This window comes from Engystomops pustulosus, chromosome 11 (assembly GCF_040894005.1).
Source record: "Engystomops pustulosus chromosome 11, aEngPut4.maternal, whole genome shotgun sequence".
NCBI classification, from domain to species: domain Eukaryota; kingdom Metazoa; phylum Chordata; class Amphibia; order Anura; family Leptodactylidae; genus Engystomops; species Engystomops pustulosus.
In genome coordinates this window covers 70,745,886-70,773,873 of record NC_092421.1, presented here as the reverse complement: position 1 = coordinate 70,773,873, position 27,988 = coordinate 70,745,886, and the positions used below count along the sequence as shown (strand labels likewise).

Here is a 27,988-nt window from a genome sequence, read left to right as displayed (position 1 = left end):
TGAGATGGTCTTTGACTAAGCTGGTGGCATACAGGACACATAGACAACTTCTCCACACTCCTGAAGGTCACCTGAGATCATTTGTCAAGTTTTGTGATCGAAACATGTATCTAGAGGCTACATTTTGAAGTCGGCAGGGTGGAAGTAACTTTCCAGGATACCTGAACCATCTTTAGATGCAAAGGCTGCAGGAAGCTCCTGACTGCACTTTCACATTTACTGAGATTTCTGGATCTGTTAAGAATCCTACAATGTTTTCTAGGTCCCATCTGGATCTTCATTTTTAGGATTCAACATGAATAGTGATGAGCAGGCCCTTTCAGTAACACCCGTGCTTGGTGCTGGCACTAACCCTATCTTTAAATCCTTAAAGGAACCTGTTAAACTACAGCTATCGGCGCCCCCCGAAGATGGCGCTGGTGGGGAGGGGGGCATCATGGGGAAGATAACCCCACAAGGCCATTTAAATGCCACGGTCGCGCTGACTGTGGCATTTAACGGCTTAAGCAACCGTGATCGGAGCTCACTCCAGCTGCGGTTGTAACGCTGGGGCCTCAGCTGTTATAAAAGTGGATTATCTAAATTTGACCTCCTTTTTGATTTAATTACTATAAAGATCTCAAGGGGTTAACAATCTTCCTAAAAGCCGTTTCCGATAGATTTAGGGGTGTAGATTTGAAAATAGGTTTATTTTTAAAATTTCATTAAAAACAATAATTATCCCCCCAAAAGTCAAATAAATAAATGCAAAACTTATCAGCCAAAATTTACCTTTAAAAAAAAAAAATAATAGCCGCTCTGATAAAATAAAAAAAAATGGGGCTGAGCCTTTAAGGACATCTACCACCAGGATGAATGACTGTATGCAAATGACTCTGACGGACTCCAGGCTCCATTAACATCTATGGAGCTTGCGCCCCTCAGGCTCATTTGCATACAGTGCTTCATCCTGGTGGTAGATGTCATTTAAGCTATAAACTGGCTAGGTCCTAAAGGGGTTAAATAAAGAAGAATGATTTTATAGAACCCAAGGTGCTGGAGATTGTTGGTTTTCTGAGACCATTGAGCAAGATCCTTTGCACCCACTGGATTTCATGATATGGCAGATCTCTATTGCATTGTGATACAAGGTTAGGGAGTGTCTACTTGCTTTTTCCCGGATAACTATCCCTATATTGTTCTCCCCTTGCCTGTAAAGTTCCACAGTCTGTTTATAAAGTTGACTCACCATCTATGCAAATGACCCCGTGTGAGCCGGATCATCGTCTTTCCTTTGAGCAGAGTCCAGAATATTCATGTTCTTCAAATTCAGTTGCAATTCCAGCTTCCAGATAGAGATACAGGCGGTCCCCTACTTAAGGACACCCGACTTACAGACAACCCATAGTTACAGACAGACCCCTCTGACCTCTGGTGAAGCTTTCTGAATGCTTTACTATAGTCCCAGGCTGCAATAATCAGCTGTAAGGTGTCTGTAATGAAGCTTTATGGATAATCCTCGGTCCCATTACAGCAAAAAATGTTTAAACTTCAATTGTCACTGGGGCCAAAATTTTTTTTGTCTGGACCTACAATTATAAAATATACAGTTTCGACTTGCGTACAAATTCAACTTAAGAACAAACCTCCGGACCCTATCTTGTACATAACCCGGGGACTGCCTGTACTGGCTGTGTGACTCACTGAAGAGAATTCTTGATACAGGGGGAATGACTTATGCTGACTTGCTGAAGAGAAATTAAGTGCCTCACTATCCTTCACTCAAGAACTCTCTTCAGCAAGTCACACAGCCAGTATCTCTCTCATGACTGAGGAAGGAATAAGGTGGCTGAGCCAAGATGGCTCAGCTGAGGGTGTTAATCAGTAAGAGTGTCTGAGCTGGAAGAACATGAATATGCATATATTTACGAACGGACTGGGGAAGTTTACAGGCATGGAGAAGAACAATATAGGGATAGTTGTTCTATTGTAGAATAGCAGTTTTCAACGTGCAACAGGATGCTTGGTGGCACCATTTAAAGAGTTAACACCCATGACTAGTGCTGGGTGTTACCATCAGATTTGAGCCCGAACAACCAAAGCCAAACTTCCTGAAGTCTAGGTCCTGATACCCAATGTTGGGGTCTGCTCATTCCCAATCATGATGCCCCATTAATTTCAACATGTAATTTTATGGGTTTCTTCTTACTCGATAATTGCTCTTGTCTTCTTCTCTCATAGGCCTCTCTGAAGTTTTCACAGTCGGAAGCCAGCCCGAAAACTGAGCTGAGTCTTGCGGTTACATCCTCCCCTGGATCTATGTGTGCAATCCGAGCCGTAGATAAGAGCGTCCAGATCAACAATGAAGATAAGGAGTTAACTGAAGAGAAAGTAAGAAGAGATGCTTGGATGCATAAAGGGCATCCGAATAACTGTAATTAGTCCTCCATACTGTGTGATTTATGTTACATTTTGTACTAGAATTATTTTCCCACACACTTCAATAACATAAAATTTACATAAAAATAAAGCTAAGAAATAACACAAAAAGTTTTTGTTTGCGGTCATCCTTACAGGTGTTTGGAATGTTTGACAGCACCATAAGAGGAGGATATCCCAAAAATGTGGACGAGGGAACATTCATCAGATGCAGGGCGCCCTGGGGCTGGTTACAACCCCTTCCCGCTTTTCTGTCTAGGTTTTTATGGAGACCATGGCAAGAGGATGTTGTGGATGTTTTCACTTTATTTAAGGTTTGTCAGAAATGTAAGTTTTTTCCATTGACTTTTGCCTTGATTGATTGATCTCCATATTTGCATATAATTGAACACCTGCGTTGGAAGGTTCCGTTACATATTCTATCATCATAGTGGAAGCAGTCATATTTTTTTTCTTCTATAATTAATGGCTTTGTAACCAGAGGAAATCTTCTGTACATCAAATTGTCACTTCGGTAATATAATTATTTTTTTTACCAATTTTTTTAGGAGAACTTTAAATATTTTTTACCAATTTTTTTAGGAGAACTTTGACTATTTTTTACCAATTTTTTTAGGAGAACTTTGACTATTACATTCATTACCTTTGACCAGAAGTTTCTTTGCTATCCTCCTCAGTTGAGCCAGTCCCTGCAGTTGTTGACTACTCTTTCTGTGCTGATTATCTTTGTGAGATCTCTGTGCTGGAGAGGCGGGGCTGTGCTCCCTGCTCCCTCTGGTGGGAGGGTAAACCTTGTAATGCAGCTCTGTCTAGCAAGCAGAGGAACCTTATGTTTATAGATCTGTGAATGGAGAAATCTCCTGAAGAGTATAGTGAGTATATATTTAACCAATAATATAAGGTCATAAAAATATCTAAAATGAGTAAAAATAAACACCTAAAATTAATTTTAGTTAAAGGATTTTAGTTAAGTTAAAGGATTAAAATTATTGATGTCTTTTCTCCTTTCTACAAAATGTTCACAAAAAAATTATAGGAAAAAATGCACCTACATTCAAACAGACAAAAAAGTACATGGGGACCATGAGGTCATAAAATACTGGTGTATCCTATTTGTATTCTATGATGTATGAGCTGGAAATACCCTCTTATTAAATAATATTCCCCATTCTCCATTTTTGACATTATAGGAAACCGGGACAAAGATTCTGACAAATGCTAAAATAATGCGGCCAAGGATTCCGATGGACCCGTGTAATTTTCCTATGGTTTATAACAGTCGTAAGTGACTGGAATTTATATTTTGCGGGGGTGGGGTTGTAAAATCTTACTCTACAAGGTTTACTTATGATCCACTTGTGTCACCAAACTACTTTGGCTCTGTCTTCTCGGAGTAGTCCCGATCTAGGTGATGGCTGGACCAGTCTATGTTGGGCGACACTCATAGTTGTAATCTGGCATGCACTTTTAGCGCAAGAGACGCATGCGTAACAGTTCTCCTGATGCTAGTAGAAGGACATGACAACATGACTAGGAACAGTACAGACCTACCCTCCCATGGACTATTTGGAAACTTAATTTCATGGTACTTGTCTTAAAATTCTCCAATTTGTTTTCATCCACAGTGGCAAGAGAGCAATCTCCAGCATCTGAACTTTCTACGGATGTGGTGAGAAAATTTTTCCCTGACACCTGGCTCTGGGACCTCGTCCCCATTGGGTAATTAACTCTAAAAAAATTACGCGCCTCCTGCTTTGAGAGTGTATGGTCTGTCCAACCACCCTTCCAATCAGTTAGGTTTAGGTGAAAAGACCTTTGTAGTCCATGTGGATCCCAGAGGTAAGGACTGTCCCTATCCTATAGGACCTGGCACTCAAAAATGTATTTTCAAAAAGAGATTTTTATTCAAACAAAAATGCAGCAATGATAACATTTCAGTCATTACAACCTTCATCAGATGCTAAAAGATTGAGGTAAATCGGTATGATCACCCGACAGCTTTAGAAAGAGGGTCTCTTGGTAGATGTTGGGCACTATGCCATCTGAAGGAAAACTGTGCCGGATCCATGATTTTATGCATACTCAGGATTAAGACCCTATCCGGGCACCAGAAGACTACACTGGAGTGCTGTGAGATCCCCTCTCAAAGATTAAAGGAAACCTACCACTAAGGATCTACCTATTAACGTATGTAAGGATAGTCCTTTTTATCTTTTCTAATCTTTAATTATGGTGATATGCAAATTTTCGAAAGAGGCTACTGGGGTGTGGAGTATCTGGAGCTGATTCTGCCGGCACCTTCACCTTGTAGCTGCGCGCACCCGTCCGTGAAGACAGAGTTCTGCACATGCCAGTAGCTGCTCGATCTCGGCTCCAAAGCCGGAGCTACTGCGCAGAACTCTGGCTTTGCGCCCAAGTGTGCGCAGCTCCTTTTAGCTGTGCGCTGAAGATGTCTGGGTTGGAGGATCAAAGAGGCTACTGGGGCGTGGAGTAGTCATGCCAGCAGCCTCAGCTCCGGATACTCCACGCCCCAGTAAATATTAGAAAAGATAGAGGGGAGTAAAGGATTAGCCATAAAGGGGCTTTCCTTACGTCCGTTAGATGCACCTACCACCGGATCTACTTTAATAGGTAGATTCGTAGTGGTAGGTTTCTTTCAACCTATCCTATGGATATCCCACAGATATGTCATAAATACCTTCAATGGGACAACCCCTTTATTAATAAGACACTTCAACTAGTTGTAGGATCGTTGTAGCTAGTTGTAGCTTTCTTAGGGTCTAACTTTTACTAGATTTCTATTACTTCTTTTATAGTAAACTTGGCCAAGCAAGCATCCAAGTCACTGTCCCGGACACCATCACACAGTACAATGCCAGCGCCTTCTGCATGGGGAGCAATGGTTTTGGAATATCCCCACAAGTCTCTCTGACCGTCTTCCAGCCCTTCTTTGTAGACCTGGCTCTACCATATTCCATTATCCAAGAGGAAACACTCGTACTTAAAGCTAATGTCTTCAATTATCTTGATCGGTGTATGATGGTGAGTAAGGAAAACATCCAAAACCTGTCAAGACCTTGCAAAGAATTGGTCCAGTTTTTTTTTAACTAAAAAATGAGCTTTTGTGAATATTTTATTGAGTATAATGGGGCTCATTTACTAAGGGTCCACCGACCGCTATTCCGTCGGGTTTTCCTGAATATTTACGTTTTGCGCCGAATTGCCCCAGGTTTTTGGCGCACGCGATCGGATTGTGGTGCATCGGTGCCGGCTTGCATGCAACAGAAATTGGGGACGTGGTTGTCGGACAACCCGACTGATTCGGACAAACCGCGGAATTTAAAAAACGAAATGTGTCGCAAGATCATGCACTTATATGCACCAGGAAGAAGAAGGTGAACTCCAGCGGACCTCGGGGCAGAAGCAACACCTGCAGGAAATTGGACGCACAACCTTAGTGAATCGCGCCGGACCCGAATCCTCGTCGGACAACGCACAGCGGGATCATGACAGGACCAGGTAAGTAAATGTGCCCCATTGTGTCTGTGTCTTGTCTGTCTTGGCTCACAGACGTGGCAAATAGTCCTTTTGGTTTTATAGAGATTTGTAGGAAGCATATTAAGCATATTATTATGAAACTTTTTGCACAAAAATTCTAGAAAATTAAAAAACAACAACAATAGCTCCAACAGAACAAACTCCATAATTTCTAGAAATTACCAAATACTAAAAAAGGTACGTCTTTTCATCCTGAATCCTCTGGCTGAGTGACGTATGAGTTTAGTGGAGGCAGTGGACGGCTATGGGGAGCGGATGCAGCATTGTCGCTCAGCAGGAGGGAAGACCCGGTGATGTCACTGACCCTAACTGGGTGTTTGCTCAGGGCCCCCTGTCCTAAAGGGGCCCCCTGCATGTGGGTTTTTTATGGGCAGTGGATGCATTCCTCTTTTAATACCCCTTTGTTGAATTCCTGGGTGAAGATGCTTATCATTGTGTTTAGTGGGCCTCTCGTCCTCCTTGGGGCCCCCTAAACACTGTCACACTAGAACCCCCCTGATGGCAGCCCTGTATGTTGGTGGTGCCAGTGTGTGGTCCTTATTTTCATGTGAGTGTTCCCTTTTTTGCATTTGATCCTGCTGCTTGTATTTAATTTTGGATTGGATTGATTTTATTGGTCGCTGATAGTAAAACAATGACTTCTTGTAACTACTAGTTGCTTCTAGTAGTGAGTCGAAACGTTGCTGTATCTTTAAAAAGCATGGAATAAAGAAAACCACTTTTTTTGCACATTACAACTGGAGTGCTGCCTAACTTCTTGGAATATACTAGTTGCTTCTAGTTATTTGCTTATCAGCTTAATAGTATTAAGACAATTTTCTTACTTTTGGCATATATGGTAATTTTTTTCTGTAGATATTTTAAATATTGTGAAAATGCCTTCCAGTACTTATCACTCGTGGGCGCCTTCATGCAATTTTGATACAAACTAAATGTATATTTTTAGAAATTCATAGTTTGTGTGTAAGATTCTCATCCAAGTCACATAAAATCTTGAAGGTTGGTCAGAGGTCATATACAGCCATGACCACAAGCACACGTCTAAACAAAATCATTAAAAATTAACTTCTACAATAAATTTTACAAGTCTGGGCTTGGTTTTGGTAGTGATATCAAAAAATGTTGGGGCAGTTGGGTTTTATAGGGCACCTGTACCTTAGATTTGGGAAAAAAGAAAAGTAGAAAAGTAGACACCCTCAACGTAACACCTTGTAAACATGTCACACAGCACTTTACACTATAAAGTACCTTCATGCAATTTTATATTTTTTAGTTACATTTTTAGATAAATCCAACCCACTAGCAAAGAATTTCATTTTAATCTTATTTTTATTTTTCAATGGCCAAATCTCTTGATATTTTATGTACTTTGTCGCATAGGTCCAGGCAACCCTTCTCGAACCTACAGAATTCACAGTGAAAGAGTGTCAGGACTGTATTACTTCTGGCTGTGTCTGCGGAAATCAAGCTATAACCTTCAGCTGGAATATCGCTACCAATCAGATAGGTAAGTGGCTCAGGTTGTCCATACATAGGTGTAGTTGGAATAGTCTGGATAGGTAGCCGGTAGATGGATTTTAACATCAATTATATCACTTATTATATGTGTCTCTAGGACTGGTGCCCCTCACGGTGAGAGCGGAAGCGGTGGCCAGTAGTGTTTCCTGTCAAGGAAGTAAACCTTATGTGCCCCCTAATGGAAATGTAGACATAATACAAAGACAGCTCTTAGTCAAGGTAAGTTTTTTTTTAAAAAAAACTGCAGTTGTGCCATTAAAGTGTTTCTAAATCCCAATTCTCCCAAATTCTCCCAAAATACTAGCAGTGTTGTTAGAAAGGGTTAACATTGAATGTTATGGCGCAGATATATTGTTTCTCACGCATACTTGCCTATTTCTACCTCCAACGTTAGAGAAAGTGGGAGCTGGAGGATTTATACTTGATGGCTGTTTCCTACCAGTCCCATAATGCCTTGCATGTACTGTATCTCCTTCAGATTTTATGGTCCTTACAATGTGTAGTCTCTTCTACCTTCAGTATAGAGTGAATCCCAGTTATTAGATATTTTAGGTGATATATTATTTATCCCAAATACATAGATTTCCATTACTATAAAAGGCATGTTAAAGGGGTTGTCTGGAATGATTTTTTTTAAATTACTGTCATTTAGTAATATAATTAATACTGAGAATAATAATAATATAATTATAGGACAAATATTTCTGAAATAACCGGTATTTTTTTGTATTTTTTACCTTTTAGCCTAAAGGCATCAAGAGAGAGTTTACTGAAAATATGTACCTGTGTCTGCAAGGTAAGTTTATATTAGGGCTGGCGGGGGGTTGGAAACTTGAGCGGATTTAACTCTTTCTGCACATCCTGTAGTGAACTTATTGTAACAATTTATTATATATATTTTTTGAGTCAGAAACTGTCCATTTTATTCTGACTCAAATTCCACCATTGTCTCCGACCCACAGCTCTGACTCGTCCTGCTTGTACCTCCTAATATATGAAACTATAGGGCGTTGATATATCTCTTCCATGTCTACAGATTCTGCTAATGTTATACAAAGAAAATTCTCTCTCTCTCTTCCGAAAACTTGGGTGGTGAAATCGGAGAGTGCCTACCTTTCTGTGATTGGTAAGAGTACAACTATTCCAATAATGAAACACAAGATGTAGGAACTGTGGAAGATACATATAGTGGACCGGAGACATCCCTGACCCCCCCCCCCCATTGACCCTCCGAAATGTAGGGTTAATAGCAAACACAGGGTATTTCTGTTGAGGTTACTAATAAGCAGGGGCGTAACTATAACTGTGGTGCCCGTGTGATGGGCGGATCATCATTGGTCATGCGCTGCAGAAAAACTTCACTACAAGGGCCCACCAAATAGGAGGAGGGAGTGGGAGTGTTGTTATTAATTTTATGCTGCCCGATCCCTCATGCATTACCCGCCCCCTGCTTGGGGGAGGAGGAAGCGTGATCTACCCACCTCATTCGCCCACCGTCTGATCACATGACCCGACTGCACGACAACATCGACCAGTGAAACATAGTGGAAAAAAAGAGCACCACCAACGCATAGAGGATACAACTTCTGATAAGTATTCAGCTGCATATATATATATATACATACACACGTGTGTATTTATGGTGTGTATGTGCGTGTATCTGTTGTATGTGCTGTATGTGTGTTTATGTATTTGCTAAATACACTGTATGTGTGTGTACATGTATATAATGTATGTATAATGCCTGAATACTGTATGTGTGTATATGATATATGTAGTTTTATGCTTTATGTGTTTATGGTGCGTTTGTACTGTATGTATGTGTACATAGGGTGTGTATATACTGTATGTATGTGTATATAGGGTGTGTATATACTGTATGTATGTGTATATAGGGTGTGTATATACTGTATGTATGTGTATATTATGTATATATACTCTATGAGGGATATTTATCTTGGCCTCTGCACCATGACAGTGGCGTAGAAGACCTGAAATAATCACAAATGCTAGCACTCGCAATTATTTACCACAATCCCCCGCCTACTTGCCAGCCGAACGGAGGGCGTGGCCAGCGGGAAGTGGGCTGGCGTGGGGCTTTACTATCCCCACCCCTTTCACATGTGAAGACTCACCGGCTGCAGATTCACCAGCCTGGCGTAGACCTGTGCAGGTCCCCGAGGAATACAGTAAAAGGTCTGAGCCTCTTGATGTAGCGTACCGGGCTGCGCAAGAGCATTGGCGGGGCTATCATGAGCGCTGACATATGATAAATATCCCCCTATGTGTTTATAATGTATATGTACTATAATACTATATGTACTGTATATACTATAATGTATATATGAGTGTATAAATATATATATGTACATAAATGTGTGTGTATCAGTTTATACATGTGTGTATTAATGTGTGTATGAGAGTAAAACTTTATGTGTGTATAAATGTGTGTGATTTTACAAATAGGTATATAATTTGTAATAATCGTTTGGAAGCAAATAATCCCCCTATGAGGTCGGTATGGCCCATGGTAATGTTGTCTCATTATGTGTGACAGGCGATATTCTGGGGACTGCGCTGCAGAACCTCGATAAGCTCATTCGGATGCCAAGTGGCTGCGGGGAGCAGAACATGGTGATCATGGCGCCCATTATATATGTGCTGGGTTATCTTAAAGCGACACAACAGCTAAGTGCTCAACAAAAGCAAAGAGCCATAGGCTTCCTGCAGAGTGGTGAGTGGTGCACTGCCCCTTCATAGGGGGCTCAGAGCCTGTGTCCAGTACATGGGGGTCTGACATTGTACCTTTAAAGCCTTCATCTCTTATATCAGTCCTGATCCTGTAAAATAACAGCCTCCCTATTATATCGTCCCTCGACCCCAGGATATCAGGGAGAACTCGTCTACAAACGCAAGGATGGCTCATACAGCGCATTTGGAAATAAGGATGAAGATGGAAGCACCTGGTAAGGAATTCAGACTCACAACCGACATTCCCTCATTGTCTCTTATTGTGTTCTCTTATGACTGTCCATGTCCCCAGGCTCACTGCATTCGTTCTGAAGTGTTTCCAGCAGGCGGCAAAAGATATATTTATCGATAAAGCAGTTCTGCAGCAGGCAATGGATTGGCTTTATCTTCAGCAGAAAACGGATGGCTGCTTCGAAAGCCGAGGGAAACTGTTCCACACTGCCATGAAGGTAACATAATACTGCTCTATCTACAAAATTATAACTAATATACTACTGCCCCCTATGTACAAGAATATAACTACTATAATACTGCCCCCTATGTACAGGAATATAACTACTATAATACTGCCCCTATGTACAAGAATATAACTACTATAATACTGCCCCCTATGTACAAGAATATAACTACTATAATACTGCCCCCTATGTACAGGAATATAACTATTATAATACTGCCCCTCTATGTACAAGAATATAACTACTATAATACTGCCCCCTATGTACAAGAATATAACTACTATAATACTGCCCCCTATGTACAAGAATATAACTACTATAATAATGTCCCCTATGTACAAGAATATAACTGCTATAATACTACCCCCTATGTACAAGAATATAATTACTATAATACTGCCCCCTATGTACAGGAATATAACTACTATAATACTGCCCCCTATGTACAAGAATATAACTACTATAATACTGCCCCCTATGTACAAGAATATAACTACTATAATACTGCCCCCTATGTACAAGAATATAATTACTATAATACTGCCCCCTATGTACAGGAATATAACTACTATAATACTGCCCCCTATGTACAAGAATATAACTACTATAATACTGCCCCCTATGTACAAGAATATAACTACTATAATGCTACCCCCTATGTACAAGAATATAATTACTATAATACTGCCCCTGTGTACAAGAATATAACTACTATAATACTGCCCCCTATGTACAAGAATATAACTACTATAATACTGCCCCCTATGTACAAGAATATAATTACTATAATACTGCCCCCTATGTACAGGAATATAACTACTATAATACTGCCCCCTATGTACAAGAATATAACTACTATAATGCTGCCCCCTATGTACAAGAATATAACTACTATAATACTGCCCTCTATGTACAAGAATATAACTACTATAATACTGCTCCCTATGTACAAGCATGTAACTACTATAATACTGCCCCCGATTTACAAGAATATAACTACTATAATACTGCCCCGATGTACAAGAATATAACTACTATAATACTGCCCCCTATGTACAAGAATATAACTACTATAATACTGCCCCCTATTTACAAGAATATAACTACTATAATACTGCCCCCTATGTACAGGAATTTAACTACTATAATACTGCCCCTATGTACAAGAATATAACTACTATAATACTGCCCCCTATGTACAAGAATATAACTACTATAATACTGCCCCTGTGTACAAGAATATAACTACTATAATACTGCCCCCTATGTACAAGAATATAACTACTATAATACTGCCCCTATGTACAAGAATATAACTACTATAATACTGCCCCCTATGTACAAGAATATAACTACTATAATACTGCCCCCTATGTACAAGAATATAATTACTATAATACTGCCCCCTATGTACAGGAATATAACTACTATAATACTGCCCTTTATGTACAAGAATATAACTACTATAATGCTGCCCCCTATGTACAAGAATATAACTACTATAATACTGCCCTCTATGTACAAGAATATAACTACTATAATACTGCTCCCTATGTACAAGCATGTAACTACTATAATACTGCCTCCTATGTACAAGAATATAGCTACTATAATACTGCCCCGATTTACAAGAATATAACTACTATAATACTGCCCCGATGTACAAGAATATAACTACTATAATACTGCCCCCTATGTACAAGAATATAACTACTATAATACTGCCCCCTATGTACAGGAATATAACTACTATAATACTGCCCCCTATGTACAAGAATATAACTACTATAACACTGCCCCCTATTTACAAGAATATAACTACTATAATACTGCCCTCTATGTACAAGAATATAACTACTATAATACTGCCCTCTATGTACAAGAATATAACTACTATAATACTGCTCCCTATGTACAAGCATGTAACTACTATAATACTGCCTCCTATGTACAAGAATATAACTACTATAATACTGCCCCGATTTACAAGAATATAACTACTATAATACTGCCCCGATGTACAAGTATATAACTACTATAATACTGCCCCCTATGTACAAGAATATAACTACTATAATACTACCCCCTATGTACAGGAATATAACTACTATAATACTGCCCCCTATGTACAAGAATATAACTACTATAATACTGCCCCCTATTTACAAGAATATAACTACTATAATACTGCCCTCTATGTACAAGAATATAACTACTATAATACTGCTCCCTATGTACAAGCATGTAACTACTATAATACTGCCTCCTATGTACAAGAATTTAACTACTATAATACTGCCCCGATTTACAAGAATATAACTACTATAATACTGCCCCGATGTACAAGAATATAACTACTATAATACTGCCCCCTATGTACAAGTATATAACTACTATAATACTGCCCCCTATGTACAGGAATATAACTACTATAATACTGCCCCCTATGTACAGGAATATAACTACTATAATACTGCCCCCTATGTACAGGAATATAACTACTATAATACTACCCCTATGTACAAGAATATAACTACTATAATACTGCCCCCTATTTACAAGAATATAACTACTATAACACTGCCCCCTATGTACAGGAATATAACTACTATAATACTGCCCCCTATGTACAAGAATATAACTACTATAATACAAGAATATAACTACTATAATACTGCCCCTGTGTAATATAATTTTTATGTAAGGCAATTTTCTTGACATATTCTGTGTTATTTGAATATCACTTTATATTTACATGCAGAGAAGATGTCCGATGTAACGATCACTCTGAATATATTGCTATTTACATCTTTGCAGGGAGGGGTGGATGACGATCTCTCGCTCAGCGCTTACATCACGGCGGCTCTACTGGAAGGCGGCACCTCGAAGAGTGTGAGCATTGAGCAGATTATATGTGATTGTTAGAGGTCGGAGACCTTTATTGCTACATTTTACCTTGAGCGATTATTAATGTCTGACTGATCCTGAAGAAGCGGCGCTGCAGTATAAAGTAATATCCAAATATCTAAAGTCTAGTAATAATCTGGTCTTCCTCACCTTTCAGGACCACAGGTTGGATCAAGCTCTTTCCTGTCTGAAAAACCAAGCAAAGCAGCCATCAAACTTGTACACAATGGCGCTGCTAGCGTACACCTTCGCCTTGGCCAATGATGATTTTAATAAGCAGAAGTTTCTGGAGAAACTTTTTTTAAGTGCCCAGTCTTCAGGTGATAGTAATCAGGGTCTGGGGGCAAAGGGGGTCCAAAACTTGTATGTGCTGTATATGTATAATGGTGCCAATAGGAGAAGAAGTAGCGGGAGAACCTCCAGATAATCCTAATATTATGAGGTTAACGATCTCCCCCAGAACTGTTAGTGGAGACCTGCAGGAGACCGGTCCCCCATAACTGCTGCTAAATCCTTCTGCACAATACGAAAGGATGTAGACCACGTCAGAACCCCTATGGTCACCATTATATGCAAGTTTTGTTTGTGTGGGCTGTTATTGATGATCTCTCGGATATAGGATATCCCTTCATGGATGACATTAGAATCTCATGTTCTATATAGGATCCCCTGCATCCCATCTCCGATAGAATACATTTCACACCTCCAAAGTTGAGCCAGATATCCCTCACCACAGCCTTTGAGCCAGTCCTTCTCCATACAGACCTTATCCCAGATGTTATTAGAGACCTCAACCCATAATCTCGACTTATAGAAGCCCAACCAGAGGCACAGCTTTTAGACCCCAACCCAGAATTCTGTTTTATAGCACCTGAACCCAGATTCCTGGCTTATAGAGTCCACCCCAGAATCTCATTTTATAGACCCCCAACCAAGAGTCCTGGCTTATTGACTCCAACCCACACTCCCATTTTATAGACCCCCAACCAAGAAACCTGCCTTATAGAGTCCACCCCAGAATCCCATTTTATAGACCCCCAACCCAGAAACCTAGCTTATAGAGTCGGACCCAGACTCCCATTTTATAGACCCCCAACCTAGAAACCTGGCTTATACAGTACACCCCAGAATCTCATTTTATAGACCCCCAAACCCAGAAACCTGGCTTATACAGTACACCCCAGAATCTCATTTTATAGACCCCTAACCCAGAAACCTGGCTTAGAAACTCCAACCCAGAATCTCATTTTATAGATCCCCCCAACCCAGAAACCTGGCTTATAAAGTCCACCCCAGAATCTTATTTTATAGATCCCCAACCCAGAAACCTGGCTTATAGAGTCCACCCCAGAATCTCATTTTATAGACCCCCAACCCAGAATCCTAACTTATAGATTCCCCAATACAGAATCCTGGGTTTTACATCCCAACCCAGAATCCCAGCCTATAGACCCTATACACATATACAAACCCAAGGCCGGACCACTGCTGTATATAAAGACTCCTTTATACAAACTCTAGACCAGTTCCTTATACAGGTTGGACCATTATGGATCATCCACAGTTCTGATGTTCCTCTCTCTCCTTCAGGAGGTGACATCTACTGGTCGCCCTCTCTGGTCTCCTCTAAAGGCTCTTCATCTGCCAGTATTGAGTTAACTGCGTATGTTCTCCTGGCGTTATCCACCGCCCCCACAGCAAATGATCTACAGAAAGCCTCCAAGATTGTCAGCTGGTTGACCAAACAGCAGAATTCAGATGGGGGGTTCTCCTCTACACAGGTAACACCGGAAAACATCTTTCATATACATAAGCAAAAAAGGCAGTCTACCAGCCAGTGTGACCATGAAGATTGTAGCCAGTGTTATGTATTGTCCCTGGAGGCTTATCAGACCACTTTTTATGTTGTAAGTAGCAGCAGGACTGTTGTGTCATCATACTGGGGCACATTTACTTACCCGGTGTAGTCGCGATCCAGCGGCGGCTTCTCCGATGAGGATTCGGGTCTGCCAGGATTCACTAAGGTCGTGTGCCCGATGTCCACCAGGTGTCGCTGCTGCACCGAGGTCCGCCGGAGTTCACCTTCTTCTTCCCGGTGCATGTAAGTGCCGATCTTGCGACACAAATTATTTTTTAAATTCTGCGTTTTTCCCAAATCCACGCCCCCCCGATTTCTGTTACATCAAAATGCGATCGCATGCGCCAAAATCTGGGCAAATCGGAAATCCTCAGGAAACCCGACGAAATTGCGCGATTCGGACCCTTAGTAAATGAGCCCCACTGCTGTGCTCTGTGCAGCCAGTGTTATGTATTGTCTCAGGAGAGATGTGTAATCAGACCTTTGTGTATGTTGTTTGTAGCAGCAGGACTGTGATATATGGATTTATATTCCAGGATTGTAGCTTCTCCAAATGCACCCGGGGCGTGTCATCACACTGCTGTGCCCCTTATTTTTTGCTGCGTTCTGTGCTCTCTGTGCCTAGTGTTAAGTATTGTCCCTGGGTAGAAGTGTAAGCAGAGCTGTGTGTGTGTTATAAGTAGCAGCAGGACTGTTATATATGGATTTATATTCCAGGATTGTAGCTTCTCCAAATACACTGGGGATGTCTCCTCACACTGCTATGCCCCTTATTTTTTGCAATGAGCTGCTCTGTAGCTGCTCTCCCCTTCTTCAGTGCCTGCTGAAAGTTTTGAATCAATGCACAGATATTTACACAGCAGGGCACTTGTATAAGCAATCCTGGAATATAAATCCATATTTCACAGTCCTGCTGCTACTAACAACATACACTAAGGTATGATTAGACATCTCTCCAGGGATAATACTTAACACTAGCTGCAGAGCACAGAGCACAGCAGTCTGAGAACACACCTAGTGCACTTGCAGTGTCTACAATCCTGAAATATAAAGCTTTATACCACAGTCCTGCTGCTACTAACAACATACACAACACAGGCTCCAATCTTCATGGTCACTGATGGTGGTAGCATCCCTTTAATGAGGATATCGCTTCTCTTACAGGATACAGTGGTGGCTATCCAGGCTCTGGCTAAGTACACCAGCAAAACATTCAATCCGAACGGCAACGTGATTGTTACAGTTTCTAAGGGCAAAGACACTTTGAATCAATTGAAGGTCAATGAAAAGAATCGTCTTCTCCTCCAGAAGATGCCTCTACCAGACATTCCCGGGGAATACGACCTGCATATTGAAGGGACTGGCTGCGTGTTCATCCAGGTAATGCAATGGGGCAGGGGGGTATCATATGCAGATGAGAACGCTGTTAGGTGGGCACCAACTTATGGAGTTTGGTCCAAGCTGTACCAATAGACCAGGTGCAGACACACTTGGTTATTCATATATGTGCAACATCACCCACTGGTGCCTATCCTTTTCATGGGGCCCGGAGGTAGCCGGGGCCCAGAATACCGGAGTGGCTGGCGGTTGCAGCCTAGGCACGCGGATGTCACGGTGCTTGGTATGGGGACAGGAGGGCTGTCCTATAGCCTGGCAGGTCTCTAGCAGGTGGTGTGTGCAAGAAATGTGGAGGGAGAGGCTTAAAGAAGTATTCTGGGAATATCAACGTCTGACACAAAAACCCATGATGATATAAATAAATGAATACAGCAATACTCATAGTCACAAAACAGAGATTAAATAGTTTGATTTTATGATTTCCAAAATTTATGGCCTCTCTAAAGTAGGTGGAGTTATCACTAAGATGGCTGCCACTGGAAACTACAAGTCTCATGATCCTTTAGTTCTCAGTAACTCCTCCTCCCTCTTATGCTCTGCTCAGGGTGATGATATAACAGACTTTCTTGCTCTGTTACCATAGTAATGAAGTGTAACCGCCATCACCACAACACTAGCCATACTGGATGCACTGCAACCAACCGACTACAGCCAAACGTAGCGCTGATCCCATGACTTGCCCAGGCAGGTGCAGGACATGTGATGTGGACATGTGACCAGCGGCCATCTTCTTTCCTGTGTCTGCTCCACAACGAACCACGCGGAGGAAATTAACAGACTGATTAAAGGGCCGGTAGCATTTTAATTCCTCATTACAGTCTATGTCACCAGCATTTTCTGCTAAGGGGAGCAAAATTTTAAATAACAACTAATTACACATTAGCTTATATTTTGAGTATCCATTTGTATATGAATTATGCTTATTCCTGGAATACCCCTTTAAGTACTGGTTCTCCCTGGGGCAACCCCTGAGTGTCGGTAAAATATGTCCATGGGTAATGGATGGGGAGCCTGTGGCGGTAACAGCCGTATCCAGGGATCAGACGGAGGCAATGTTAAGCAAATTAACTCACTCTTCTTTATTGAACAACAGGTAGCAGGCTACGGGCCTAAACGGTCAAACAGCAGATCTGGATTCTGGTATTTGAGTGGTCGTGGAGAGTGATCCGTAGGATAAGGCACCAGCCTACTACCAGAGTCCAAACTCTGGAAGCTGCAGCTCTGGATTAGAGTCTCCTGACTCAGTTCCTGGGATTGGGTTCTGTGACAGCACTGAAGTTTGGCTGTGCACTCTATTCACTCAGATCATGAGGTCTGGATTCCTGCTTGTGGAAAGACCAGGAGGTCTGGACCATGTGCTCCCCCTGTACAGGGGTTTTATACTCCCCCTGGTCAGGTGGTAGCACCTCTCCAATCACACTCCAGTTTACAATACAGCCACATAATTGGATAACATCTTACACCCATTTCACTATTGCCTTTCCAGGCAGAGGCTACAGCTGCAGATTACCTGCATTATCCCTTGGGTGAGTTGTGCAGGCTCGCCAGATGGATCCTGACAGGTAGAGAACCTTATTCGCAACTACCCCTTTGCCTAAACGTTGGCAGGGGTGTTGCATATGGACATTTGAAGATTGAAAAGGGAAAGTATTTGGTTTTAGGGATATTGAAAAACTGAACAGGACCAGGAAACATATGGTTGGCAGAGGATAACCTAAGAAGCAGGGTCTAAGGTATCCTTCATTCTTCACCCCTAACCTAAATGTAGACTATTAACTATTGTTTTTTACCCATGGTCATGTTCCACAAAAGAAGTAGTGACAGATCCAGGTTGGAAACAATTGGGTAAGTATCATATCCAAAAGTTGCATGGGAAGGCCATTTTAGAAGGTCAGAATTGGATGAATCCATGGATAGTCAGGTCTAGAGTGGTCCGGTATGCCAGTCCACACCGGAAGCATATCCATGGTGAGGTCACGGCTCATGATGGGTGACCCTGTTTCTACATCTGTGGTTAATGACGTACTGACAAAAGCTAGAAGAGACCCTGTGACAATCTTGCCCTGGGTGGTGGAACATAGGACTGGGATTATTTGGTTGGGATTATTCGGTTTTGACTTATTTTTATTTATTTTATTACGGATTTGTGAGGAAGCCTTTAACCTCTGATTGTTTTTTCCCCAAAAGAGCGTCCTAAAATACAACGAGGCGCTACTGCCCAGACCAGACACCTTTAGTATAACTGCCAAGATTGTAAATTGTGGCGAAAACGCTGCGGTATTTTATCTCAACATAGTGGTCAGGTAATCTTTATATTGAAGTATATATTGATGTTATCTATCTATCTATCTATCTCATATCTATCTATCTCATATCTATCTATCTCATATCTATCTATCTATCTCATATCTATCTATCTATCTATATCTATCTATCTATCTCATATCTATCTATCTATCTATCTCATATCTATCTATCTATCTCATATCTATCTATCTATCTATCTATCTATCTATCTATCTATCTATCTCATATCTATCTATCTATCTATCTATCTATCTATCTATCTATCTATCTCATATCTATCTATCTATCTATCTATCTCATATCTATCTATCTATCTATCTATCTATCTCATATCTATCTATCTATCTATCTATCTATCTATCTATCTATCTATCTATCTCATATCTATCTATCTATCTATCTATCTATCTATCTATCTATCTATCTATCTCATATCTATCTATCTATCTATCTATCTATCTATCTATCTATCTATCTATCTATCTACTATCTATCTTCTATCCATCTATCCTGAGTCATTATACTTCTAAATTTATTCCTATAGGTAACAAGTATAGACGGGCTAGATTACAGTTACAGTTAAAAGGGCAATTAATGAGAAAAAAATATATAAATCTTATGGGTCACCTGAGGCTTTTAATGCTTACAAAAAACTTACCAAAATCTGTAAAAAGGAAATCAAATCAGCCAAAATGCAAAATGAAAGACAGGTGGCCTAAGATAGCAAAACAAAACCCAAGAAATGTTTTAAGTATATCAATGCGAAAAAAATGAGTCAGAACAGGTTGGACCCCTTTATTCTGAAAATGGGGCATCGGTGACTGGAGACCAAGAGAAGGCAGAGATACTTAATGTTTTTTTTTTAGCTCCTTTTATACGATAGAAGAAAGAACTTCTGACGTGGCCGGTGCCAGTGCGGGTCATGCATCCTGTAATATACTAGACTGGGTGAAGGTAGACACGATCCAATTTAAACTCAATAAGATCAATGTGTACAAGGCTCCAGGACCAGATAGGTTACACCCCAGAGTTCTTAAAGAACTCAGTTCTGTTATTGCTGTACCGCTGGCTAAAATCTTCAGGGATTCTGTAATGTCTGGTGTGGTGCCAAGTGACTGGCGCAAGGCAGTGGTGCCAATATATAAAAAGGCTCTAGAACTTTGCCAGGCGATTACAGGCCTGTAAGCTTAACTTCCATTGTGGGGAAAGTATTGGAAGGGTTAGTAAAAGACTACATACTGGAGTATGTGACATCAAATAGTATAATAAGTGACAGCTAGCGATGGGTTACTAGGTATAGCAGTTGTTAGACTAACCTGATCTGCTACTATGAAGAGGTGAGCAGATGCCGGGATGGAGGAGCAGCTGTGGCTATTGTGTCCCTCATAGACGCCTGATGGGTAAAATTAGGGCTATTGGTTTGGCAGAAATCATTTGCAATTGGATTGAAAACTGGCTGAAGGATCGTATCCAGAGAGTTGTGGCCAATGATTCCTACTCGGAATGGTCACCAGTTATGAGTGGTGTACCCCAGTGTTCTGTGCTTGGCCCACTACTATTTAATATATTTATTAATGATATAGAGGTAGGAATTAATAGCACTGTGTCTATTTTTGCAGATGACACCAAGCTGTGTAGTGTAATACAGTCTATGGAGGATGTTCATAGGCTGCAGGGTGACTTTGACAAACTGAATGTTTGGTCATCCACTTGGCAAATGAGGTTCAATGTGGATAAATGTAAGGTTATGTCCCTGGGGGCTAATAATCCAAAGGCAAAATATGTCCTTGGGGGAGTAAATCTGGGAGAGTTGAGAAGGACCTGGGGGTACTAGTTGATCATAAATTGAATAGCAGCATGCAATGCTAATCAGCTGCCTCTAAAGCCAGTAGGATCTTGTCATGAATCAAAAGTGGTCTGGACTCTCGTGATAGGGATGTAATATTACCACTATACAAGGCACTGGTTCAGCCTCACCTGGAATATGCTGTCCAGTTCGGGGCTCCGGTCCATAAAAAGGATGCCCCGGAGCTGGAGAGGGTTCAACGTAGAGCCACAAAACTGATAAGGGGTATGGAGGGTCTGAGTTATGAGGAAAGATTAAATCAACTAGATTTACATGATTAATGTATATAAGTATATGAATGGTACATACAAAAAATATGGTGGTAAGTTAACAGGGCTTTTTTACTATGAGAACGGTCAATCTGTGGAATAGCCTGCCTCAGGCGCTGGTCACAGCAGGGACAGCAGAGAACTTTAAGAAGGGTCTAGATGCCTTTTTACACCTAAATAGCATTAATACTTATGTCATATAGCAGTGGTGGCGAACCTATGGCACGGGTGCAAGAGGCGGCACTCGGAGCCCTTTCTGTGGGCACCCAGGCCATCACCCAGGAATGAAGTTCACCAGACAGGACTCAAAGAATCTTTATGCAGAATCTTCTTGCAACGATAGACAAATTTGCTCTCCTCCTTTTAACTGCATTGGTGCCTCAGGAGGCTGATACGATTGAAGGTTGTTAAAGAACAGGGAAAAATAAATTGCTGCTTAAATTGCTTTTCAATAAATAAATGGCTTTTGGTTGAAGTTTGGGCACTCGGGCTCTAAAAGGTTCGCCATCACTGTCATATAGAATTGTTTCCCCTAAATCTTTTTCTCATCCAATTCCTTCCCTTCCTTGGTTGAATTTGATGGACAAGTGTCTTTTTTCAACCGTATAAACTATGATCTATCTATCTATCTCATATCTATGTCATATCTATCGATCTATCTATCTACCTCATATCTATCTATCTCCTATCTATCTATCTATCTCCTATCTATCTATCTATCTCCTATCTATCTATCTATCTATCTATCAATCTATCTATCTCATATCTATCTATCTCATATCTATCTATCTCCTATCTATCTATCTATCTATCTATCTATCTATCTATCTATCTATCTATCTATCTATCCTTCCAAAAAGCTGGCACTCCTGCAGCTGTTGCCTTGCACCGAATTTCTTTAAAATAAATCTCATATAGCAGTACTGCATTGGACATTTGTATTGACTCAAGTATAATCCTAGGGTGTAATAAAATATCTCCCCTCATCAATAGAATGTGCAGCAGGGTGTCCCCATTAATAGAATGTGCAGCAGTGTGCCCCCATTAATAGAATGTGCAGCAGCGTGCCCCCATTAATAGAATGTGCAGCAGCGTGCCCCCATTAATAGAATGTGCAGCAGCGTGCCCCCATTAATAGAATGTGCAGCAGCGTGCCCCCATTAATAGAATGTGCAGCAGCGTGCCCCCATTAATAGAATGTGCAGCAGCGTGCCCCTATTCATTCATAAATAGGTTCTATTAGTTGGACACTATTCTCCGAAAATTTGAAATTTCCTTGCTACTTTTGTGGAGTCAGAAGAATATACTTCTTGGTAGAATCTGGAATTGGCCGAGAAGTCAGTTATATGGGAGCCATCTTCAGGGCGTGTAATAAGTGGGTCCCAAGCTGTGCTTTGGCTACAATGGATAATAAATTGCTTGATTGTAGCTTATATATTTATTTTTCTTCTCCTGCAGCTATATCGGAACCAGACCCGTCACTAATATGGTCCTTATTGAAGTAGAAATGCTCTCTGGCTTCAAGCCAGTTTATGAAGTATCCAAACTGGTAATACATGATGTAGTGATGTATCTTTTACCTTTTAACTTCTTACAAGTATTACAAGAGATTACAGAGTGACAGCCTGATACAGAAGGTCAGCCTACATTGTCCTCGAGGGCTTACAATCTACGAGGGATGGAGATGAGAGATAAAAGGCCGAAGAGAGAGTCTGATGTGTCAGGGTAGCGCATTCCAGTAAAGAGGGGAAGCATAAGAGAAGTTTTGAAGATGACGATGTATGGAGCAGACAATTTATATGTAAATAATATGGAGAATATATAAATGGAGCAGGTTAGGGAATATAGATTATAACTTTAGGCAATTAAAGGTGAATGTTGCAGTAGTCTTAGTGGGTGACGATGAGGTCACAAAGAAGAATTTTGATGATAGTTGATGTTAGTTTGAGCAAAGAGTAGATTTGACCTAAATTTCACCAAAATCTGTATAAATGTCCCCATCATCTCCCATCTTGACAACGTCATCATGAGCATGTCCCCACATGAGCATGAGAGCCATAGGTCAGAGTAAGTAAAAGAAAAGCATCCAGAAACCAAAAATAATGGAAGAATGTAATGTCCACCTCCATTGTCTTTTCAGATGAAGGATTTTGACCCAGCCAAGAGAGTGAACATCCAGAAGGCTGTCGTCACCGTTTACCTAGATGAGGTCAGTGACTGTCTCATGGGAAGTGAGAACTGATTCTATGGTAGAATTCATTTATCTATAAGTTCCCAAAAAATTGGATGTAAGATTTGTTTTAGAACTCCAAGGGTCGTCCAGGAGAGGAGTAAGTTTGACCTGGTGGTGCCCATGTGCCCCGAAAGCCAACCTCATTGATTGTCTTTAGTTCCCTCTACATATCACCCACATATCTATAGAGTGCCCACCCACCCCATGAGCAGACCGATCCATAAAGTGGCTGGTTGGGCACTCCCGTAATTGTTTTGAACTAGTATTGGGTACACTGGATTTCATGTTAGTATCCCATCGGCATGGATGGTGTTGGACACCTATTGCATTGGCTACACCATATCGGGAGTATATCTTACAATTTTAAAGGGGTTATTCAGGACTGCCGTATTCAAATCCTATCCTTAGGATAAAAGATCGATATAGAATTTGGTTTTGGACCAACACATAGCACAATGACCAATCATCTGTTTGAGGAGGACATAGTAATCGGATGAGGACTATGGACTTTTGACTCTTTACGAAGCATGGCACCACATGTGGTGCCAAGCACTAATGGCGCCACACATAGTATTGTGGCTATGCTTGGCAATTCAGCTCTTACCCTGATAACCAGTCCTAAGTATAGTACCTGCATATATTTTCCAAGAAAACTCCTTAAATTAAAATCTTCGAAAGAATTTTTGGGGGTACTTCCTGTTCTGTGAAGATCACTTCTCAGGAGTCATCTCAACATTTTCAGATCTACCATTCACAAAAGATGATGATCACAATAAAGAACACATACTTAACTTTCTCCGACTTCTGGTTCCTATATCACTCCAACACTTCACGTTTTTGGGTCCGCATCCATCCATGAGTACTGGGGGTGTCACTGGACCTGCTTCATCCACTGAGAGAGACCGCCTTGATCTACGAGACGTCTATTTCATTTCTTCTTGTCATTTCATCCAAGCTTCTCATCCTCTCTTGCTTTGTTAACCCGGGTACAAGTGGACCACTCTTTGAATTAAGTGGGTCTCATAACCCCTCAGAACTGGGATGAGATAAATATGTGTTTTTTCCCCTCCCTGGACCCCAGGGGGTTTTCGATGAGTGTCCTCCCAACACTTACAACACAATAATACTGACTAATTTACATAATAATAATCTTTATAAAGCGCCATCAAATTTTGCAGTGCTTTACAAATCATATTTAAAGGAAATCATCAAAATCCATTTCTCATAGATCCAGATAGATCCATGACTGGGGTTATCTTCTTATATTTGTTATCCGTGGCCTCCCTACTTCAACTTTTAAAATTATGTTAATGAGCCAGGCGGGTTTGGGGGGGGTGTTACCAGAGCCCTCCGTGCTGCAGCTTTACAGGCTATTACACTGTACAGGAGCACTTCCCCCATCTCACTGTGTGAGATTACATCAGGCAGAGGGAGGGGAGAAGTGCTCAGGGAGCAGGGGGAGGGGAAGAAGTGTATTACCCTGTGAAGCTACAGCATACAGGGGCTCTGAAAACGTCCCCAGGAGCCCTTCTATCTCTGTAGCATAATTTTAAAAGTTGATTTTAGAAGGAAGGAGGCCTTATAAGAAGATCTGGATCTATGAATAATGTCCCTGGTTTATCATGATGAATTTTGAAGGTAGATCCCTTTAAGTAAGTTTGCACACAGTTCTGTGTATTAAAGGCATGCAAATTCTGGCTTGGTATTCTAAACCCTTTAAGTAGGCTACCATTTGTAATGGACTCTTTGGTTTCTATAACCGGATTATTACAATCTTCTCGATTCTTCCTCAGCTTGATCATAAACAACGGAATTTCTACATGGCAATATGGCAAGAAACTAAAGTGAAGGACTTGAAACCAGCAAATATAAAAATATACGACTATTATCTGACAGGTAAGTCATCCCGGGGTGAGGATAACAATAACAACTACTTATTGCTAGTGTAACCTGATAGTAGATGGTGTGGGATATTTATCATATGCTGGCACTCTTGTGCCGGTGTATGGTGGCGGCCCCTCCTCGTGTCCTTAGGCTTAGGCCTCTCGATGTAAATGCCGGGCGCGGCTGAATATATTTTTCAAAATTACACAGACACAGGACGGTAATGCCCCCCATGCCGGCCACCCCGCCCCTCTCCATGCTCCTTCCACGTCCACGTGTCTGCCAAGATAGTTTTTCAGAAGTAACAGTTATGTGTATTTTTTAAAAAAATTTTCAGCAGTGGTTCTCAAAAATCCATTAAAAGTAGACCTTCCACCATTGCCATCGCCTTCTGTAGGTTTCGCTCCACTGGTACTTCACCTCTAGCCTAGGGTCGGCTCCAGGTTTCAGTAGGCCCCTGGGCGACAGAGCCTCAATGGGCCTTCTTTGCAGTGAACTAATTGAGAAGCATTAAAAATTCAGAAACTAAAACATGGTTAATTTATATAAAGCTCCCTTCTCCCCCCCATGGATTCCTTATGTGGGCCCTGGCACTTGCCCAGGGCTGGCTCCTGGTTTCAGTAGGCCCCTGGGCGACAGAGCCTCAATGGGCCTTCTTTGCAGTGAACTCATGGAGAAGCATTAAAAATTCAGAAACTAAAACATGGTTATTTTATATAAAGCCCCCTTCTCCCCCCCTTGGATTCCTTATGCGGGCCCCGGCAATTGCCCAGGTGCGCCCAGTGCTGGCGCTGGCCCTGCTCTAGCCCCCCATTCCTGAGCAATCAATGCTGTGAGTTTAGGCACCTAATATGTGAATGAGGCTCTCTCCAGTCAGATGGGCGGTGCAGGGCTGTCTACTAAAGACCACCTACCTGACAGTACAGAGTGTAATGCTTGGGAACCCTAGAGACTAGAAGGAAAATTCCAACTGCCCTGGAATCCGTTCCAATGCCCCCTGTTGGAGGGGGGATGTGATGAAAGTTCATCTTTCTGTAGATCGATTGATTTTCTGATGCAATTGTGATGATCGTTATTCAATTGTTATTACAGAGGAAAATTCTGTCACTACATACAGCGCCTGCAAATGAGGATCCACCTCCCCTCCAGGGACAATATTCCAGTGACTGGGACTATGGGGACCGGTTCTACTGCTATCATGTATATCCGTCTACACTGGAGGGAATGGAATTAAAACTGCATTTTACTTGAAAAGTTTTTGTCATTATTTTTTTAAAAAGAAGAATGACTTCTACCCGACGGCTGAAGTGAATATTTTTATGTAAACGAAGCTCCACCACTGTAGAGGCTAAACTAACAAATGCCTGAAACATACAGGGGCACATTTACTAAGACCAGTGCAGTGTGTGCTATGTGCAGTGTCCTGTGTAGTGTGCAGGGGGCGCCAGATTCAGGATATCTGGTGCACGTTCTGCATGAATCTGGCGCCCCCTGCACTGCTCCAACAGAGCGCACCTTTAACATGGGGAATAAGACACAATTCTGTTGGACTTTGCATGTTAAATGTGGCGCACAGTCCGACTGAGCACCGGAACGCACCCTTCAGAGCAGAAATTTGTGTCTAGTGCAGCCGTGCCACAAAAGGGTCGCATGCAACACATATGTGGCGCAGACACTTCTTAAATACATGTGTAAGTAGTTTTCACTAGAAAGAACGTGCAAAGTCCGACAGAAAACTGGCGCAAGAGCCTTAGTAAATGTGACTCATGGGAAAATCTAATTTTAGGATAAATCAAGTGCTCTAAGGAGTTGGGGTAGGTTTCATTTTAACCCGTTAAAGAAAATCTACCATCAGAATCCATCATGATAAACCAGGGACATTACTCATAGATCCAGGCACCGTGACTGTGGTATCTTCTTATATCTGTTATCCATGGCCTCCTTCCTTCTAACATCAACTTTTAAAATGATGCTATCGATCCATAAGGGCTCTGAGGCGTTAACAGATGTAGATCTACTGGATGGGATTCACTACACCCTCTCCCCACTCCTCTTGAGCTTTTATGTAATCTGACGCCTCAGTGGTTTACCCCTCCATGCTGCAGCTTCACAGGCTTTTACACTGTGCAGGAGCACTTCCCTGTCCCGCTGTGTGAGATTACACCAGAAAGCAGGGAACATCGTAACAGCTTGTGAAGCTGCAGCATGGAGGGGTAAATCACTGAGGTATCAGATTACATAACTGCATAAAGTGGTTGAGTAAACGTAGCAGAGGTCGGATATACAGAACAACTAGCAATAACACAAGATCACAGGGAACAGGTATGAGGCGACTAGTAGAACCAGCAGGGGCAGGTATATAATAGAGTTCCTGGACAACGCCCACGGCAGCTAAGTGGATCGGCCATCCATCACTCTAGTAACCCTTGCTAAATATGTCAGGACTGCACGGAGCTGGATGTGGCTTCATCAATCCCAACACAGCCGCAACCTTAGCCATAGTTCACATACACACAGAACACAGAAGAGATTCAGCGCCTCCTAATCTGCTTTCTGCGGACAGAAGGTGTTGGCACGGATCTT

General features: G+C 41.5%; 1 protein-coding gene across 1 annotated transcript in view; it reads left to right on the top strand.

The window, feature by feature from the left end:
* The window catches only part of LOC140106207 (alpha-2-macroglobulin-like protein 1), a 39,415-nt gene extending 12,777 nt beyond the window's left edge, over positions 1-26,638 (top strand). The window contains exons 11-31 of the mRNA XM_072130497.1: positions 2,221-2,370; positions 2,556-2,732; positions 3,609-3,699; positions 4,044-4,137; positions 5,235-5,460; positions 7,357-7,483; positions 7,592-7,713; positions 8,239-8,290; positions 8,531-8,620; positions 10,052-10,228; positions 10,379-10,460; positions 10,538-10,694; positions 13,521-13,595; positions 13,768-13,930; positions 15,201-15,391; positions 16,633-16,848; positions 19,054-19,169; positions 22,747-22,837; positions 23,429-23,497; positions 25,315-25,417; positions 26,498-26,638. Coding sequence (XP_071986598.1) covers positions 2,221-2,370; positions 2,556-2,732; positions 3,609-3,699; positions 4,044-4,137; positions 5,235-5,460; positions 7,357-7,483; positions 7,592-7,713; positions 8,239-8,290; positions 8,531-8,620; positions 10,052-10,228; positions 10,379-10,460; positions 10,538-10,694; positions 13,521-13,595; positions 13,768-13,930; positions 15,201-15,391; positions 16,633-16,848; positions 19,054-19,169; positions 22,747-22,837; positions 23,429-23,497; positions 25,315-25,417; positions 26,498-26,535 — 2,607 coding nt within the window. The 3' untranslated portion in view covers positions 26,536-26,638. The remainder of the gene's footprint in view (positions 1-2,220; positions 2,371-2,555; positions 2,733-3,608; positions 3,700-4,043; positions 4,138-5,234; positions 5,461-7,356; positions 7,484-7,591; positions 7,714-8,238; positions 8,291-8,530; positions 8,621-10,051; positions 10,229-10,378; positions 10,461-10,537; positions 10,695-13,520; positions 13,596-13,767; positions 13,931-15,200; positions 15,392-16,632; positions 16,849-19,053; positions 19,170-22,746; positions 22,838-23,428; positions 23,498-25,314; positions 25,418-26,497) is intronic.
* Positions 26,639-27,988: the final 1,350 nt, after the last annotated feature.